An 18,047-nucleotide genomic window follows, 5' to 3' on the forward strand; every position below is an offset into this window, starting at 1 on the left:
TCAGGACCTAAGAGAGAGCATGTTATCAAAAAGATACGACAAGCCCTGGAATGTGTGTAGTTTTCCGCTCCAACCACTTGATGGAAACGCACCTAATTCGAATTTCTTTTTTGCAAACTTCCTAAAGATTCGCTTCAACTTTTAGATGGATAAGTGACTATTGACTATTACATATATATATATAATATATTAGTGCTGTCAGTTAAACGCATTATTAACGGCGTTAACGCAAACCAATTTTAACGGCGTTCATTTTTTTATCGCGTGATTAACGCAATTTATTATTTTAATTTTATTTTTTTATTTTTTTGGCTCAAAACAAAGAAGCAGTAGCCTGACTGCTATGTTCAAGGCACTATGTTTCTATGTTCATCGTTTAATTGCACTATAGGCTTTTTTTTTTGCATCGTCCTGCTTTGATCAGTATATGCCAATGTTGTTGTCAATAAAAAAACATTTGCACAAGGCAAGCCGATGCACTTCTCCATGTTGATAAGAGCATTAAAATGAGAAAAATTAATGGGACAAAGAAATCAAGGGATATTTAGCATAGAAAAACCATTTGTGAGTTAACTATGACATTAATGCGATTAATCGCGATTCGATATTTTAATCGCTTGACAGCACTAATATATATATATATATATATATATATTTATTAGGGACGGGCAAAGATCGTCGAATAGTCGAAGTCACGACTTCAACTCTCCGTTCACTCTCATGTGCCTTCACAACTTCCGTTGGTGAATAATCTTTTGATAATTCTTTGTTGCTAAGCATATAATTTCCTTGACCCCTGTCAAGGAAAGTGGATTTATTTTTTTCTGTCGTTTCACTCTGCAGGTAGTCCGTTAACATCAATCCCAGCGTCCTCGGTTGCTAAGCGACGTCAACGTCTTCGGCTGACTATTTCCCAGCTGATCAACACTACGAATGCTGGAAACAAATTAATTGTAAAAAGACACACGTGTGAAGATATTCTTTTGGCCATAGTTTACGTGTGCTAAAGACGTGTCTAGTTCACCGTCATGCAGGCTATGTTCAGTAAAATAAATAGCGATCTGTTTTCGGAGCATGAAGGCGTATCTGCCTAAGCCCACGTTGAAATCATTTTGATGTTGAATGTTGATGGCGCAGTTGTTGAAATAAACTGATTGATTTCATACAATTCGTAGAAGCCTCTCACTGTGTCATTGTGGGTGCGTGTATACGAGGTGCGTGTGTGCGTGCGTGGGGGGTTCTTGATTGACAGATTTTCGAATAATATTCTAATTCTCAGCGAATATCGGATAGTATTTTTGCCAGAAATGCACGTCCCTAATATAAGTATATATTTTAATTAAATTTAAATTACATTTTTAATTATCTGCGGGCCGCACCCTTCTGCGACCCTTCTTTCTTTATAGGTCCATGCCCTTCTTCCCCACAACAATCATTTTAAACAATGGCGGCAAGCGGTTTACGAGTGGGTTTACGTTGGTGCGATAGTGAAGTCGAGTGTTTACTTGAAATTTGGGCCGACGACAGCATTCACGTTGTTGTTCTCCATTGTTGTTATGGCGGCGAGGACACTTGGTGATGACGTATTTATCGTATTATGAAGTGATGACGTATGTATGATGGAGCAATCGTGCCCAGGCCACGGCCTTTGGGAGCAGTGTGACCACGGGCCAGCGGGGGGAGTGGGGAGGGGGGGAATCGTGCTGAAACTTCCTGCAGCACGGAACAGGCAAACGGCCCTATTGTGAGTGGCCCCTAGATCCACACACAGAGTCTGGATCCACACACAGAGTCTAGATCCACACACAGAGTCTAGATCCACACACAGAGTCTAGAACCACACACAGAGTCTAGCCCCGCCAGCACAACCGAGACCAAGAAGAGAGTCCCTGACTCATGGCTAGAGTGTCAGTCAGTGCTCGATGAAGCCTTTCAGTATGTGATCGGCATCCCTGGAAACGGAGGAGTTGCAAGGCAGTGTTTTGCATTGTAAAGGCCAATTTCCACCAGAACCGGCACGGAAGCGCCACGGCAGCGAAGCGGCTGTGTTCCGTACTGCAATCCCCACTGGAAGCGGCACGGACATATTCCGACTGATGGCTCAAGACGTGCCGAATTATAATAGCCTGTATGAATTGTAATTAGAATGATTAATACAATATTATTCACGAGTTATAATCAACCATACACATAACCCATTAAATACGGTAGACCTATGATTTCTAGATGTCATGGCAACGTCCACTCGCGACAATGGACTTACGAGGCATCGACGCAGACTTTCATTTCTTCTTTGCCACCGATTAGCTATTGATACCATAGATAGACTGTATAATATTACAATACCCTGTGAATTGCATAGGGATCGATGTGAGCTCGGTTAATTTAGCTCACGTTACCTTTGTCGAAGATAGAGCTCAGTGCAAATGTTGCTTCCAAATCGCCTCTCGCCAGGGTGGTGGTGGGAATTTGTGACAACTGAGCTTAGTGGGCGGCCCAGTTTCCGTTCCTCGTAAAATTCCGTTAGTTTTCGTTTTTGTTCCTTGCGCCGGTTCGGAGCCCTGGTTAGCACACCTCGGTATCACTGAGAAGATCTTTTAATCGTAGTTTAGCTAAAAGGTGGATTCTTGGTAGCTGAGGAAATGGTGCATGATTTTTTACGGGCCTATTTGCATAGAACAGATGATTAAATCCTCTACAGAGTGGTTGGTTTCTTAGCAATTGAAAATGAAAGGCATTGTGGGTAAATGTGTTTCTTAGGTACCTAAATGTTTCGTGAGCCATATTGAGAATGGTGCAGTGGTGACAGGTTGGAAGCTACCTTGGAGTAGACGTATCGGCCCACAGCCTCTGGTAACCAGGGAGACTGATAGAACTCTGCCCTCCTCTCCTCCTCCGGGTTCCCCGCCACATCCGTCATCAGCTGGGATACAGAGACAACAGGGAGATGGGTCACATCATGGGACAGCACACTGGAGGAAATCCTCCAGTAAAGAAAAGGGAGCTGCTCGCCTTTGTCAACTGTGCAAACAATACTTGAGGAACACGTTCACAAGCGATTCAGAAGGTCTGAAGGGTGACAGTTGGTTAGGTAAACATTTGACCCCCCTATTTCATGGTCGAATAATCAGTAGGTGGTATGAACGAATAATCGATTATTCGATGTGTGACTGCAGCAATGGATCATGGGCAAGAAAAGGGGCCCTATTATGCCCTTTTTTTTTACTGTTTATTATTAATTTGTTTGATCTCATAGAATTGATTTACAACAGTATTACAACCCCTATGTGAAACACCCAGTTGCTTAGAATTTTGAGGCATTTCGAATCTTGGTGCTGACGTCTCTTCAGGCACTCAATTATATATTATAACTCAGATATATTATACCTTATCATTCATATGATAAGGTATATCTTATCATATGAATATGTGTGTATATATATATATATATATACACATATACATATACATTAGAGCTGTAGCGATGCGTCGACGATTTTCGTGGACAATGGACAACAACACAGAGAACACAGTTCGCACTTTGCTGAGTCTGTTGCTTATTTGGATATATGTTTACCGATTAATGGGAAAGAAGGCTCGTCGCCTTTATTATGTCCATGGTCGTCGCATGGACTATACGTCATCCAACTCAGGTTGCGTAGCCGTGCGTGTGCGCGACTGCGCGTGTCGGCTCATTAGCATCTGTACCGTAGCGGCCCGTACCGTAGCAGCACACCTCTCCCAAGTGGCCAAATTGGCCTGGCCTGGCCTGGCCAGACTGGCCACACTCACACTGGCAGATTTGAGCACGGCTGGCCTTTCATTTTGTATAACAGTGAAACTATTTTATTTCTTTTATTTTGTGTAAAGCAGAAGGTTTTTTGCTGTGCAAAACTGTTGTTAAATAAAGTATATTATTAAGATTTTTTTGGTATTTATTTGAGATACATTATGGTTTTTATTAATCGAGCAACAGAAATAGATAACCATCCAATTAGTCATTAGATTAGTCGACTAATCGATGAAATAATCACCCGATTAATCGTTTAATAAATAATCGTTTACCCCCAGCCCTAATATACACATATATATATATATATGTATATATATATATATATATACATACACACACACATATATATATATCATCTCATCTTCGTCCGCTTATCCGGGGTCGGGTCGCGGGGGGAGCAGCTCAAGCAGGGGGCCCCAGACTTCCCTTTCCGGTACGGTAAAGCGAACGCAATACCGCCCCCGCTGCTCCGATTCTCCGGCCAATCTCACGCTCCATAGTACCCTCACTCGCGAACAAGACCCCGAGGTACTTGAACTCTGCTGTGTTGATAAACAAATAATCCCCCTATAAATGAATGGTCTTAATTTATTTTCTATGGCAAGTGACCATGGTATAAGCGGGATAATGCCCTTGGACAACTGTCCAACATTAGTTCCGTCTGTTAATTCTTGTTTAAATGTTAAAAATCGACTTTGACCCTCGGGAACGAATGATTGAATATTCTTACCCATCCCTAGTACACACACACAAAATATGAAAATTGATTTTCTTGCAGATATTGAAGCTACCCGTGGTAGATTAATTTATTGTCAGACACTATCAGCCATAGACATCATATAGGTAGACGCCGCCTCCACTGCTTCAGCCCGTTGCCTCGGCGAAACGCGTCGCCGCCATATTGGTACGGGAGCTCTCTGAAGCCAGAGGTCTGTCAGACGTGTCAAACAAGCGCAAGTTGCCAGGAGCTGCGGTTTATCTGGATAAAAATCACGATAACCTTTTACATTTCGCAACCAATTTCATGGAGTATTCAAGGGTTTATGCTCTACGTGAAGTGTGTGAAAAAGATTTGCCTCTACGTTACTTTGAATCTCGCTAGTTAAATCGCCAGTCATACATGTGCATGGGTCTATGATAAACGCTCACTTTTCTTGCACAGCCCGTGCACTTTGAAAATACTGAGAAGATCTATAAACTATCGAAATAGTGCTTCTTTAGTTACTAGGTATTGACCATCATTAAGAGAAAGAGCATACCTCAAATAGTGAGAAACTGGCAGTCAGTGTGTTTTTCATAGTTTAATAGTTCCTTTTCAAGTATGCGTATTAAGAAACCTTGAACAGTGCAATTGGCAATACACATTTATTTCACAAATCAACATTACCAAAAAAAGCTATATATTTCTATAGCAGTAAAAATATACACATCTCAATATATACATACACATCTCAATAGTTGAACTGTAATATAAATAACATAGCATATATATAATATAATGACTCAGTATAATGTGCAATGGAATAACATATATGATATATATAATATGTGAAACAATATAATATATTTTAAGTATAGGTATATATTCATATTATATAATATATATATATATTTGTACATTTGTACAATTTGACATATATACAATCATTCTCATAACATTTTCACATCTATGCAGTGCAATTGACACAATATATAATTTCACACAATATATTATATAATATAATAATTGAATCTAGGCTAGAACCCTTTAAAAAGTATTGTCTTGCTGAGCTTTTTTCGACTGTTGCCAGTCTGTAATTGCAGCGTGCTCAGTTTTGCAATGGGGTGCAGCCACTTACCACTGTCTCCTCAACTGCTTCTCTTTGGGAAACCTTAAAATTGCGAGAAAGGTTAGCTAGCCAGTCAGTCAGATTCATAATACAGATGTATCTTTAAAAAAACAAAACATTTAAATAGAAATAACGTTTAAAACGTCAATTTCGGCCGGCGACTGACTGCAGGTGCATCTCACAGGTGCATGTAGAGTATCGTGACATTTTTTCCGTAGTTTCATTCATTACGTGACACCTTCATATATTGTAGAACCATTACATATACAGTGGCATGTTTTGAGCCTTTTTTTGTTTTATTCTAGTCTCTTTTTTAAATACATCACAGAGAGAAATTAAGGCCAGTCGCTCAGCCGAAACGCAGCTTTCCGTCGCGACCATAAATGCTATATAATTACATTATACATACATTGTAATTACTCACAAGCAAGTAGTGGTAGATTATATATATATACTGTATATCCTATATTTCTTGACAATATTATCTCCTGTTGACGAACGATAGAATAAGGCTTTGCTCACCATGTCCATTTCACGTTAGACTAGCTATAGTCTGATTCTGGTGGCAACTTAGCTGTCTCAACAGCTCTTAGCTCTCAACATAACACATGATCTACGTGACATGACTGAATTTTACAATTACAAATAGAAACAATTGTTTAGTCTTACTTGTGAAAGGTAATTCCTTGCGATCTTGTTTGAATCGTCCTGACGGTGGTGCACCCCCAAGCGGCGCATGAAGTAGGCATCTTCACTCCGAAGACGAAATAACTCCCGTACCAAGATGGCGCCGACGATTTATGCCGTCCAAGGCCGAAGGGGGCGTCTACCTATATGATGTCTATGCTATCAGCCACGGAGAGGATGTCTTTCCTTAAAGGCTACCGGCCTTTCAGGAAAGACATCCTCTCCATGGCTGGTCCATTGGGATACATTGTGGAATGAAGTCTCTTGATACGGCCCAGTACCAATCAACCATGGACAGACAGGCACAGGGCTCCTACGTCGATACCTACACATCTCATTTCACTTTCACAAAAAGGCCACAATATAGGCCTCGTATATTAGATTATACCGATTTGAAATTAGAGCTACATTTTTAAGTTTAGCCTATGTATAGGCTCATGTATTTAGCTCAGTTTTGACAGCAGATGAAATGTAAACTACAAAATAATAAGGCTAAGAAACAAATCGTTATTAATTCTGGTTTCATGTGTGATTTGATGTCCCTATAGTGGTGGTTCTGAATCGGGATTCGGGACACCTGCTTTGAGTTCGGGACACCCGGCCTAGATTGAGGCCCACCCATCTGTCACGTTTTGCATCCGCCACTGCTCGGAAGCCTTTCCCCTTAGCGTGGTACAGGTGCATTGGACCGGGGCATGGGATGGGGGGGCTGACCTTCAGGTCCCTGTTCTGGGACTTGAGCCAGTCCTGGATGAAGTCCTGGGGGTGGTTGCTGAAGCTCAGCATGAAGTCTCTCTGGGTCTTCAGCTGGTTGATGGACTCGATGGTCTCGTGGATCTGAACCGTGGAACAGAGACGGAATAAACATGGCGGATAGAGGATGTTATTAAAAAGACCAGCCAGTATTCAGCATTACCAAGCGGTGTCCTTGTTTTTCTGCTTCACACAATAAACCCATTGATTGGGCCTGAAGAGGTGAAGCGAAGGCCCACATTGGGGGGCCCAGTCGCAGCATTATAACCATCCTTTTCAGATTGGTTTTATATAAAGCCTCAGCCAAATGCTTAGGATGCTGGGGCCGACGCCAGTCCTCGGGCCCCTGGTGCTTAGGGTCAAGGGCCGCCTCCCAAGTTATCCTTTGTGGATGAATATACAAACTAGAAAGCTGAAACTGTTGATATCTACCGTCCGTTTGTATAGCATTTGTATTTCATATCCTGCGTTTCCGTTTCTGCGGGAGAAGTGTGCGTACCTTCATCTCCAGCACGGCAATCTCCTGCTGGTTGGTGGTGGAGGACAGGAAGCCGTTCATCTGGCCCTTCAGGGGGTCGTCCACCTCTACGTCGATGTCGTAGCACGCCGTCTTCTTCTGCTCCAGCGACTCCACACTATGTCAGCGTCACAACAATAAGAAAAACATACAACATCCTGAAACATAACCACAGAGTAGATACAGCTGTTTGAGCTTTAGCTTAGCTAGGTCATTTTGGACAAGTTTTGATCATTTAGCCTAGCTTTTGGATTTTCAGTTATTTTCGGAAAAGTTGGAGGGTCCATCGGTGCGAAAAAAGTCTCATCCCGGCAAGATGAAAAGAGACAGGAGATAAACCAATCCACACCCAGCTTCACCAGATAGATGCACTTCACTGGAAGCAAAGGATCAAAGGGCATGAGAGCACTAATTTTTATCTGCATCTGCGTATATATACAAGATATTAAGTATAGCGTACCCAATAGGCTACTTAGCAAAAGAGAGGCAAGCGCAGGGGAGTGCGATCCAGGCTAAAGGCCAATCCTTTCAAAACACTGCTTCTCACCATCTTCTTATCGAATGATTTGAGGCATAGACGGTAACGGTATTATATCACGGTATGTTAATCGTATCTTCTAATTTCGATATAAATGCTTCTGAAGGGATAAGATACTGGTAGGCAAGATACTGGTATATGTATGTTGGAGTGTTTGCAAATAATAAGCCATGGGTCACTATTTCCCTGAAACAAGTGCTTATGACAAAACAGTGCTTTTCACAATGGAGATGAGGATGAAAATAGAGAGGCAACTAAGGAGGTCAGAGCAGAAATAAAGAGGGCTAAATTACAATATAAAAATAAGATAGAGGAGAGACTGGGAAGTAACAACTTGAAGGCAGCATGGGATGGTGTTAAAAGAATGACAGGTTTGCATAAAACACAAAACAAGCCAGCCCATATCCCAATGTATAAGAGTGATAGCGATTTATCTGAACTGAAGCATTGAAAACTTTTTCAGAGCAAGCTCTGGTAAAGTCCACACCATTCTCAATTACACAAGAAGATGTTAGGTCCGTTTTTAAGGGAAATAAGGTCAATAAAAGTCTGAGTCCAGATGGTATTACTGGGAGATTGTTCAAGTGCTGTTCAGAACAGCTCTGCGGGGTGTTCACTGATATCTTTGAGATGTCCTTGGAACAGAGAAGGGTCCCAAAGGCATGGAAGGAGTCCATTATTGTTCCAGTGGCAAAGAGCAACACTACAAAGAGTTTAAATGACTTCAGACCAGTGGCACTGACCTCACTGGTCATGAAGTCATTTGAAAAGATTGTGAAGTGTCTTTTGTTGTTAAGGGTGGGTGAGGCCCTGGACCCAAGGCAATTTGCACACAGGGCTAGAAGAGGGGTGGAGGATGCCCTTGCCCAGATTACACTGCTACGGTAAATCTCCTGTACAGATGGTCCGGGCACACACACCAGGCTTTTGTTTTTAGATTTTTCTTCTGCTTTTAATACTATCCAGCCACATGTTTTAGTCAGTAAACTACCAACAGATATTAATCTTGAGAGTAATCTTGTGAGCTGGATTATGGATTTCTTAACCAACAGAAAACAACGAGTAAAGGTAAATGGTTGTCTTTCGGAAAGGCGTGTCTCTTCCACTGGCCCTCCCAGGGTTTTGTACTTTCCCCTCTACTGTATATCCTCTACACTAATGACTGTAGAAGTCAGCATATTAGACACATCCTGAAATTTGCTGATGACAGTTATTGTTAGTTTACTGCATAAACATGAATCTCAGCATGGGCCAGTGGTTGATGATTTTGTCAGTTGGTGTGACAAGTCTTTTCTTCATCTTAACATCCATCTCAAAGACAAAAAATATGGCCATTGATTTTAGAAGAAACCAATCTTGTTCTCCACCACCTACATACATAAATGGAAACTGCATAGAGATGGTTGACCAGTATAAATATCTGGGAACAATGATAGACAACAAACTCAAATTTGACGTTAATACTGATACTATTTGCAAGAAGGGGCAACAACGATTGTACTTCTTTCTGAGCTTAACTCCTTCAATGTCGATAAGGTTATGTTGTCTTTATTTGATTAATCTTTTATAGAATCTGTTCGCACTTTTTCATTTTTTGCCTGGTATGGGGGCATCAGTCTTGGGGACAAAAAACAACCTCAGCCATATTGTGAAGGTGGCTGGGAAGTTGATTGGCTGTCCACAAGTATCCTTGCTGAACATTTATGAGAAGCAGGTTACTCAAGCAATGGCTATATTGGACTGTAAAAATCACCCCCTTCATTGTTCATTTGAGGCCCTTCCCTCAGGCCGGCGACTAAGAGTCCCTCTATCTAAGTCCAATAGGACAAAGAACTCTTTAATCCATAGCGCAATTCGTTTGCTCAATTTGCATAATTCTTTGCACATACCTGTAAATGTATTTGAATCTGATGACTAGATAAGTATGACAGTTTTTTAACTTATATTAGCCCGTGTCTATCTCTTTGTCATGTGTCCTTGTGTATATTGTGTTTTCTATGTGTACTAGACTGCAAGACAAGTTTCCCTTTTTGGGACAATAAAGTTAAACTGAATTGAACCGAATTGCGCGTATGTTTACTGGGACCCACGCCGGCGAGAGACATCTACATTCCGATTGGCTGGCGGTCGTTTACAGCCAAAATGCTACTAGCTCATTTGCATTGAGTTGTTTGTTTTCAACTTTACAGCTTTACAGCTTTAAAGCTATCGCTCAAGCGTTTTATTGCTCCTATCGCACATGTCTAATAGAAAGTGAATGGGCGTTTATTGCTCGAGACGCTTTATAGCTTTTGGTGTGAACGTACAGTAAGAGCAGGCAAGCACACGTCCTCCACTTTGACCTTCAACACCGGGTCCCCCCAGGGTTGTTTGCTTAGCCCACTTCTCTACACACTTTCACATACGACTGCAGCTCTTCCTCCCCATCCACCCACGTAATAAAATTTGCAGACGACACAACAGTGCTCGGCCTCATCACCGGGAATAATGAGGCTGCATATAAGCGAGAAGTCCAACTGCTGGCAGCAACAACCTGGTCCTCAACACAAAAAAGCCCAATGACACATTATTGATTTCCGTAAGACCGGACAACTGAGCCACTCCCCACGAAAGTCATTGGCTCTGCCACAGCCAAGGCCCAACAACGCCTCTACTTCCTCAGGAAGCTGAGATGGTCTCTGGGGCAGTGGAGCAGTGCTACCACTATGCAGTGGAGAGTGAGCTGACCTAATGGTTACTGGATTGGTTTGCCCGATGCATCAGTGCAGAGAAGGAGGCCATACACAGAGTGATGAGAGCAGCAGGGAAGATCATTGGGGTCATCCTTCCAGACATTAAGACTTAGTACACCTCCCGCTGCATGCGCCGAATGAAAAACATCCTTGACGACCAATTTACACCCAGCACACAACCTTTTTCAACCACTGCCCTGGGAGAAGATATAGGTCCATCAGGGCCAAAACTAGAAGGCTGGCCAACAGTCTGTACCCCCATGCGGTCAGGCTGCTAAATGGACAGTCTGTCTCCTCCCCCCCATGTAGCCCAGCTTAACACTTTGATGGTTCCAAGCCTCACTATGGATTCACTTTTGATAAAAGCTTGTGCCAAACGATGTCCATTTAATTTAGAGCAGGGTAATGCCCGGATGAGGGCTTTAATAACCACTTCAGAAGCAGAGTGATGTGATCCTACCTGATGAGGTGGTTGATGACGATGGGGTCGGGGTGCTGCAGCAGACCCGCCAGCTTCATGGGGATCTCAGAGAACTTCATACGAGCACAGCTGAAGATCTGCCAGCAGGTGGAGAGCATCAATATAGTGAACCACCCAAATGGAGTTCGCACGGGTCATTGCGCTGCAACTCATTTGGGTTGTGTTTTTTTGTCGTTTTGTCTAGTTTTTTTACTAGTCAAATGAAGATAGGATAAATGCACGGTCAAAGTCTATTTTTAACCAAACCAAAATAAATCAATATTAAAGCAAGTAATGAACCCACAAACCAATCAGTAACCAACCATCCAGCCCACACTACCAAAATAACCGGTCAATACGCTCAACAGACCCTAGTCATATTCCTCCTATAAAAGGTCCATTCCTGCCTTCTTAAAAGGTGTTCCTGCCCTGGTACCGCACTAGGGATGTGTTATTGGATGTGTTGTGTTCTGGATGTGATGCGCACTATGGATGTGTTAGTGGACATGGTACCTGTCTGAAGTAGCGGTTGCAGTTCAGCACTATGGATGTGTTGGTGGATGTGTTGTGAACTATGGCTGTGTTAGTGGTACCTGTCTGAAGTAGCGGTTACAGTTGATGAACTCCTTCTCGTGGCAGTCCTGCAGCTTGTTGGTCTTGATGTACAGCCACAGCGCCTGCATGATACTGGCTCTGGTCTGGGTGTGGACGCCCAGCAGCCTGGCCAGACGCAGGTCCAGCTTATACTGGGGGGGCTGGGGGGGTGAATGGGGGAGAGGGTCAGACCATGCACCCCGTCTACTAGGCTCTGACCGCCAGCTGCTCCCTCACTATGGGGGCCTCAACTGACGCTCCCAGATGTGTTCAAGTGTGTCAGATGTGATGAACCCAAAGTGTTTAATCTTTCTTTTTTCTTTAATCAATTTCATGTACCCACAGAATTCTTGCAATTTCTGTTTTTTTTTGCTTGGATAAGTTGCTTTGGATACCATCATCAGCTAAATAAATGTGTGTGTGTGTGTGTGTGTGTGTGTGTGTGTGTGTGTGTGTGTGTGTGTGTGTGTGTGTGTGTGTGTGTGTGTGTGTGTGTGTGTGTGTGTGTGTGTGTGTGTGTGTGTGTGTGTGTGTGACCTGGTGGTCCAGCATTAGCAGCAGGGTACACTTCACGTTGATCTCCCCGGGCCTCTTGACCTGGAAGCCATCCGTCTCCTGAGTGGCGGCCATTCTGTGCCACTGGCCAGCAAGAGAAGACCAAAGACTGAGTCAAAACTAAACAATAGTCATTATACATACAATCCATGACCCCCATGAGAGCCCCATGAGTCAAAACGAAATAGTCATATTAGGAAGAATCCATGAAGGCTTGATATATTTTGCACGTCATAGCAAGTGTATCATTATAGCTGTCAATAACAGTTCCAGTCTCAAAGGGTTTTACAGGCTGTATATGTATGACATTCCCTAATCCTAGCCCCCCTAAAGGCAAGAAAATAACCTCCCTTAATTAACAGGGAATAACTCTTGAGGACCCAGAGGGGGGGATTCAGTGGGAGATCATTCCAGGGAGGGTTAGGAGTCCAATTACTTCCCTCTACTAGTGAGTACGAATGACAATAATTCCTCATGACTAGGTCCGACATATGCTCTTGGTCGGACAATGGATGTGGAGGATAAGGAGACTTTCATAAGGAGAAGAACCCAAACCAACCCAAAGCACTGCTAAATACAGATGAATGTTACATGGACAGGGTCCATTCAGGGCATTGTTTTTACCATTCCATGCCATAAGTCCTCATTCACATACTTGCATCATTCATACCGGGAGAGGAGTCCTGTTCGAAGATGAGGGAGGTGTTAAGGCTTCTACACACTGGCCCAACCGTTGCTTATCTGAAACGTTTGGGGAGACTGACGAGTTCGGAAACAAATCTGTTCTGTGTGTTCAACTATGTTGGAAGCTGTTTGAAGCACGCGGACGGTGTCATGTCCGATTCAACATGCAAAGTCTGAGAGTGTTGGGATCAGGGGATCGGAGCCTCTGATTGGTTGTGTGCTGCTAGCACAACAAGAGAATCAGCGCGGTGGGTGGGAGGGGCGGACTACCGCCACCCGATGTTAAGGAGAATTATTGCATCTCACGCAAGCGCAGAGCGTAAACGCTACTGTGTAGTTGGCAGTTGTCAGTAGTTGGTGCAGTTTGTTTGAATGCAACTTTCCTGCCGAACGGAGCAGACGAGAGGCAACGGAGTCGTCGGATAAGGCAGCTGGCCGTTGGACTGAGTCTGAGCGGTGTGTAGGCCCCTTTAAGGAGGAAGAACCAAGTACCTCCACCAGGTGGTTGTCAGGTCCATAGAGCTCCTTGTCAAGTTCGATGACCAGGCTCTTGAAGAACGACGAGAACTTTCTCTTCTGCTTCCCAGACTACGGACAAAAGGATAAAATAAAAAAGGGAAATAGACAAGGATGAATATGAAAACAAAAACAGAACATTCCCCTTAGTCCTTCTGAATCCCTAATGCCTATTTCAACACCATTTTTAGTAGAACGCCACAAATAAAGAGAAAAACAATAATTTGGATGTTTTTCCATTCCTGGCTGAAAACACTTGAAACTGACCAGCTTATCTCCCTGAATAAACACGGAGCCACATGTCAACGCTGGGCTGCATAACAACACTGTTAGCAATACCAAAAGAGAGGCTGTTTTGCGTTAAGAGTTGTGACAGCGAGCACAGCTGCATTGTTTTGGCTCTGACCACACCGGGAGGAGACGCTGATGGGAGGAACCCAGAGCGCACCAGAGTGTTAACGGCTGCACCCTGTGCCCCCAGCTTGCTTCAGCCCTGCCAAACTCGCATGGTTGTGCAACCCAGCCCCCTCCCTTCCTCCCACACAGGACTCTTCGTCTCCCGCCCATCCCTGCTCTCCTACCCTTAACACCGCCAGAAAGAAAATGAAATAAATAGGACTAGGACAGATTCATTCAACAGAAAGCCATTTCTGTTCATAATGCTGCTTAAAGAGACAGTCCTGGTTGTCGGTTGGGCACTATGAAACGAAAAATGCCTTTATTTATAAACTGACAATCTACATATTGCAGTGGGTGGGACAACAGAAATGTACAAAACAAAAAAATAATTTGTGGTCAGACAGGTTGAGCGCCGCTGTGTGCATGTGCATGCGTGTGCGTGTTTGGGCTTGCAAAGCACATGCAGATCATTTACATCTGGTTCCTCTGCACGATAGTCAGAATAAGAGTCAAAGCAGAACCAGAACTTCAGTGCTGGGCAGTCAGGTCTCAGGGGAGATTAACTACAAAAGGGCACTGAACAAAACTTGACAACCTGTTGCTAGGGGAAACGATGTGGAATACAGCAACAAGGATCATTTGCAAAACCGTGGAGAAATTAGTAAGAGACCACATCACGAAACATATGGACAAAAACAGCCTCTTCAGCAACAAACAATTTGGATTTATGAAAGGACGATCAACCACACTTTATAAAATAAAAATTATGTGCGGGCCTGACTGAGTGAGGATGTGGGCCGTATGCGGCCCGTGGCATCCCTGGTCTATAGCATATAACCGCGTTTTCTGATGACAGTTTAATGTAACAGTAAGCTGAAGACATTGCCAATTAACACCGCAACTGCAAATTAACCACACAGAGATAACCATGGCAACTGGTCAAACAAATGTTCTTCTTGCGATCATTCTGCACGCGCATCCGCCGTGTTGATAAACAAATAATCCCCCTATACGTTAATACCGTAAAATTCCTCCAGCCAGAGGTCCAAAAATTTGCATTTCTCAATGTGAACTAACAGATCAATGACTAACAGAAGCGAACTCGCGAAGTGGTTTGGCAGCAAGCCAGCCGGGTATATCCAGTTTGTTTCAGCACACGCACCACGTGACATCATTGATATCACTCAGGTCCTACTAGCAATAGGACCTGAGTGTATTGTATTGCAATTTGCAATACAATCATGACATTATGCAATCGACAATTCATTATGCAATTTAATAATGTAATTTGAAAATACGTTATTCAAAGTGTATTTTAATATGCAAATTGACAACTTGCGTGGATAAAAACAAATCCACGCAAGTTTTAGTAATTAGGCCTGAGATAGGCCTGCACGTAAATTACACAAATTGAAAAACTCATAGTCCTTGTTGGAAATGTGAATACCTCGTCAGATGACGTTTATTACTTTTTAATGGCCTTAATTTGGGCTAATTTCATTCACTTAATAACTTTAAACCCTGGACGTGACCGCGTATTCGCGCTCGGCAACAGCCAAGGAGCGCCGCTCAACATTCAAGGAGCGCCGCTCAACATTCAAGGAGCGCCGCTCAACATTCAAGGAGCGCCGCTCAACAGCCAAGGAGTGCCGCTCAAAAGCCAAGGAGAGCAACAGCCAGGCCCAGGCTGTTGCACTTCTTTGTTCTTCAAGGTTGAAGTACAGCCACACTGCTGACATGGCTGTTCAACAGGTAGCTCTCATGTGCTAGCTCTCATGCACATGCGACTAATAGATTACTACTGTTATCATTGCGTTTGCGACCGAATCAGTTCGAATGAACGAATCTTTAACAAGAACGAACCAAACTGATTCTTCTCTCTCGCTGGTCTCGTTCATTCTCAGACTCGACTCCTACCAAACCCACTAGTGACTGACTCACTGACTCGCTATTTCTTCACTTACTGAGTGGTGAAGAGGGAAGAGGCTTAGTGAGCGAGAGTACGAGAATACGATTCAATATCAATGAAATGGTAAGTGCATGCTGTCTTTGTACTATCTGTGTCATGCCAGATTAATCAAATATTTTAATGTCTCAATCTGTCTCATTCTTTGATGGTTCGTTCTCCACCCGGGACCCCCACCATCATTGCTAAATCAAGTCTTTTGCTGATATGTTAAACATCCGATAATCAACTACACCCCCCCATCCCGCTTCGCTTGGTTAAAGTTGTAATGTTGTGTCGATTGATGACCGACTTCCACGATCGTTTGAGAATGAGAACGAGGGAGGAGCTGAGTCTGACTGACTCAGCTGAGAACCGTGCATTCCATGATTCGATTCACCGCTACCGGAAACTCGACTGAACGAACGAATGATTCTGAACGATTCTTCTTGGCGAACTGACCGAAATAATCATTAAATCCATCACTAGTTATCACATGACACGCCTTGCGGATCGGATCATATTACTTTCTCCCCTCTGATATCCGGTTCAGCGTAATTGCCCAATATTGGACCGATGCCGTGGATTGGATCACGGTCCACCCCTTTTATTCGTTATATTTATTAATGATCTACTAGATAATGTTCATTCAGACATCTTCCCATTCGCCGATGACAAAGATATTCAGAACAATAAAAAAAACAAAAAAGACCAAGATTCTCTACAACAAGATCTAAACAATCAACACAACAACAAGTGGAGCGACACTTGGCTTCTCCGGTTCCATCCGGATAAATGTAAAGCTATCTCGTATGGAAAATCCGATAACACATACCAATACCATCTCACAGACGACAAAGGAAGACACGATCCGGAAAACACATAAGAAAAAGACCTTCAAGTTACCTTTTACCAAAACCTGCATTTTGACATCCACATCTATGGCAAAACAAAGTAATCCAATGCCATATTCGGACTCCTCAGACGTACCTTCAGTTCAATGGATGCCGACATCCTTTTAACCATATACAAAGCACTGTGTCGTTGACACCTTGACTACACCAGTGCTGAGAAATTGTAAGACAGCATAGGGGTTGTCCAACAAAGAGGCACCAAACCAACACCGCCTGTGTCTGTGACGGCCAGAGACATTCATCCAGGGGGCACCAGTACAAACTAACAACCCAAAGACCCAAAACTCAACTTAGGAAATACTTCTTCAGCCTGAGAGTGACCAATATATGGAACAACCTACCATCAGAAGTGGTGAACGCACCAAGTGTCAATTGTTTCAAGAACAGATTGGATAGTACTCTAATGGCGCATTTCCACCGGAGGGTGCGGGTAGGTTCAGTTCGCAAAGGTGCGGCACGGATCATGTTTCCAACGCCAAAAGTTGGCGTGACCCGGACTGAGCCGTATTGAGCCGTTCTTCTCGCAGTACTCCTCTGTTGGGGTACTGTGACTCCTGAAAGGGTGCCGGCAAGTTCGAGCTACACACGCCGCCTGTCGACATAATCGCACTGCCGTTAGGAATGGGCCGATGGTCGATTCTATCGACTATCGATGGATTCCATCGTCGATTGTCGCAAGTTGCAAGTTGCAGATGAAAAGGCGTTTTTTTTGGTCATTCTTTTTTTTATTGCTAGAAAAACAGAGCTGTGGTGTGCTGTGTGTGGTGGCTAATTTTACAGCTTAAAAAGCCCCGCAAATTGTAATACAAGTTAACTGGCACAGGAGGAAACACACTCTGTAGCACTGAACTGAAGTATTCACTCACTGCTACGAGAGGAGAGGGGAGGGGCTCGAAACCTACCGGTCTGCTCGCACGGCGAAATGACATCACACTCCGCTGAATGTCACTTTGAAAAACTGATGGTCGCTCATCTATGTGTATGTGTGTCTATGTCTGTGTGTTTATGTGCGTATTAAGACAATGGCGGAGCGATTGCGTGTGTGTCCAAGCTGTGTTAACATGGACACTTCTGATCATCCAATTAGATTTCTAAACGGAATAGATCTATTCCTATCATGCAATCCGAATG

At 43.4% G+C, this 18,047-nt stretch overlaps 1 protein-coding gene across 2 annotated transcripts in view; it reads right to left on the bottom strand.

The window, feature by feature from the left end:
- The window catches only part of smarcd2 (SWI/SNF related, matrix associated, actin dependent regulator of chromatin, subfamily d, member 2), a 50,265-nt gene that overhangs the window by 2,590 nt on the left and 29,628 nt on the right, over positions 1-18,047 (bottom strand). Inside the window, exons 6-12 of one of the 2 annotated variants that reach the window (XM_060036815.1) lie at positions 13,635-13,730; positions 12,441-12,542; positions 11,903-12,064; positions 11,310-11,407; positions 7,562-7,697; positions 7,024-7,146; positions 2,765-2,923 (exon numbers count right to left, since the gene is read on the bottom strand). In XM_060036815.1, the coding sequence (XP_059892798.1) occupies positions 2,765-2,923; positions 7,024-7,146; positions 7,562-7,697; positions 11,310-11,407; positions 11,903-12,064; positions 12,441-12,542; positions 13,635-13,730 (876 nt within the window). The remainder of the gene's footprint in view (positions 1-2,764; positions 2,924-7,023; positions 7,147-7,561; positions 7,698-11,309; positions 11,408-11,902; positions 12,065-12,440; positions 12,543-13,634; positions 13,731-18,047) is intronic. The other variant, XM_060036816.1, reaches the window with a different exon arrangement.

Source organism: Gadus macrocephalus, chromosome 18 (genome assembly GCF_031168955.1).
Source record: "Gadus macrocephalus chromosome 18, ASM3116895v1".
Lineage (NCBI taxonomy): Eukaryota > Metazoa > Chordata > Actinopteri > Gadiformes > Gadidae > Gadus > Gadus macrocephalus.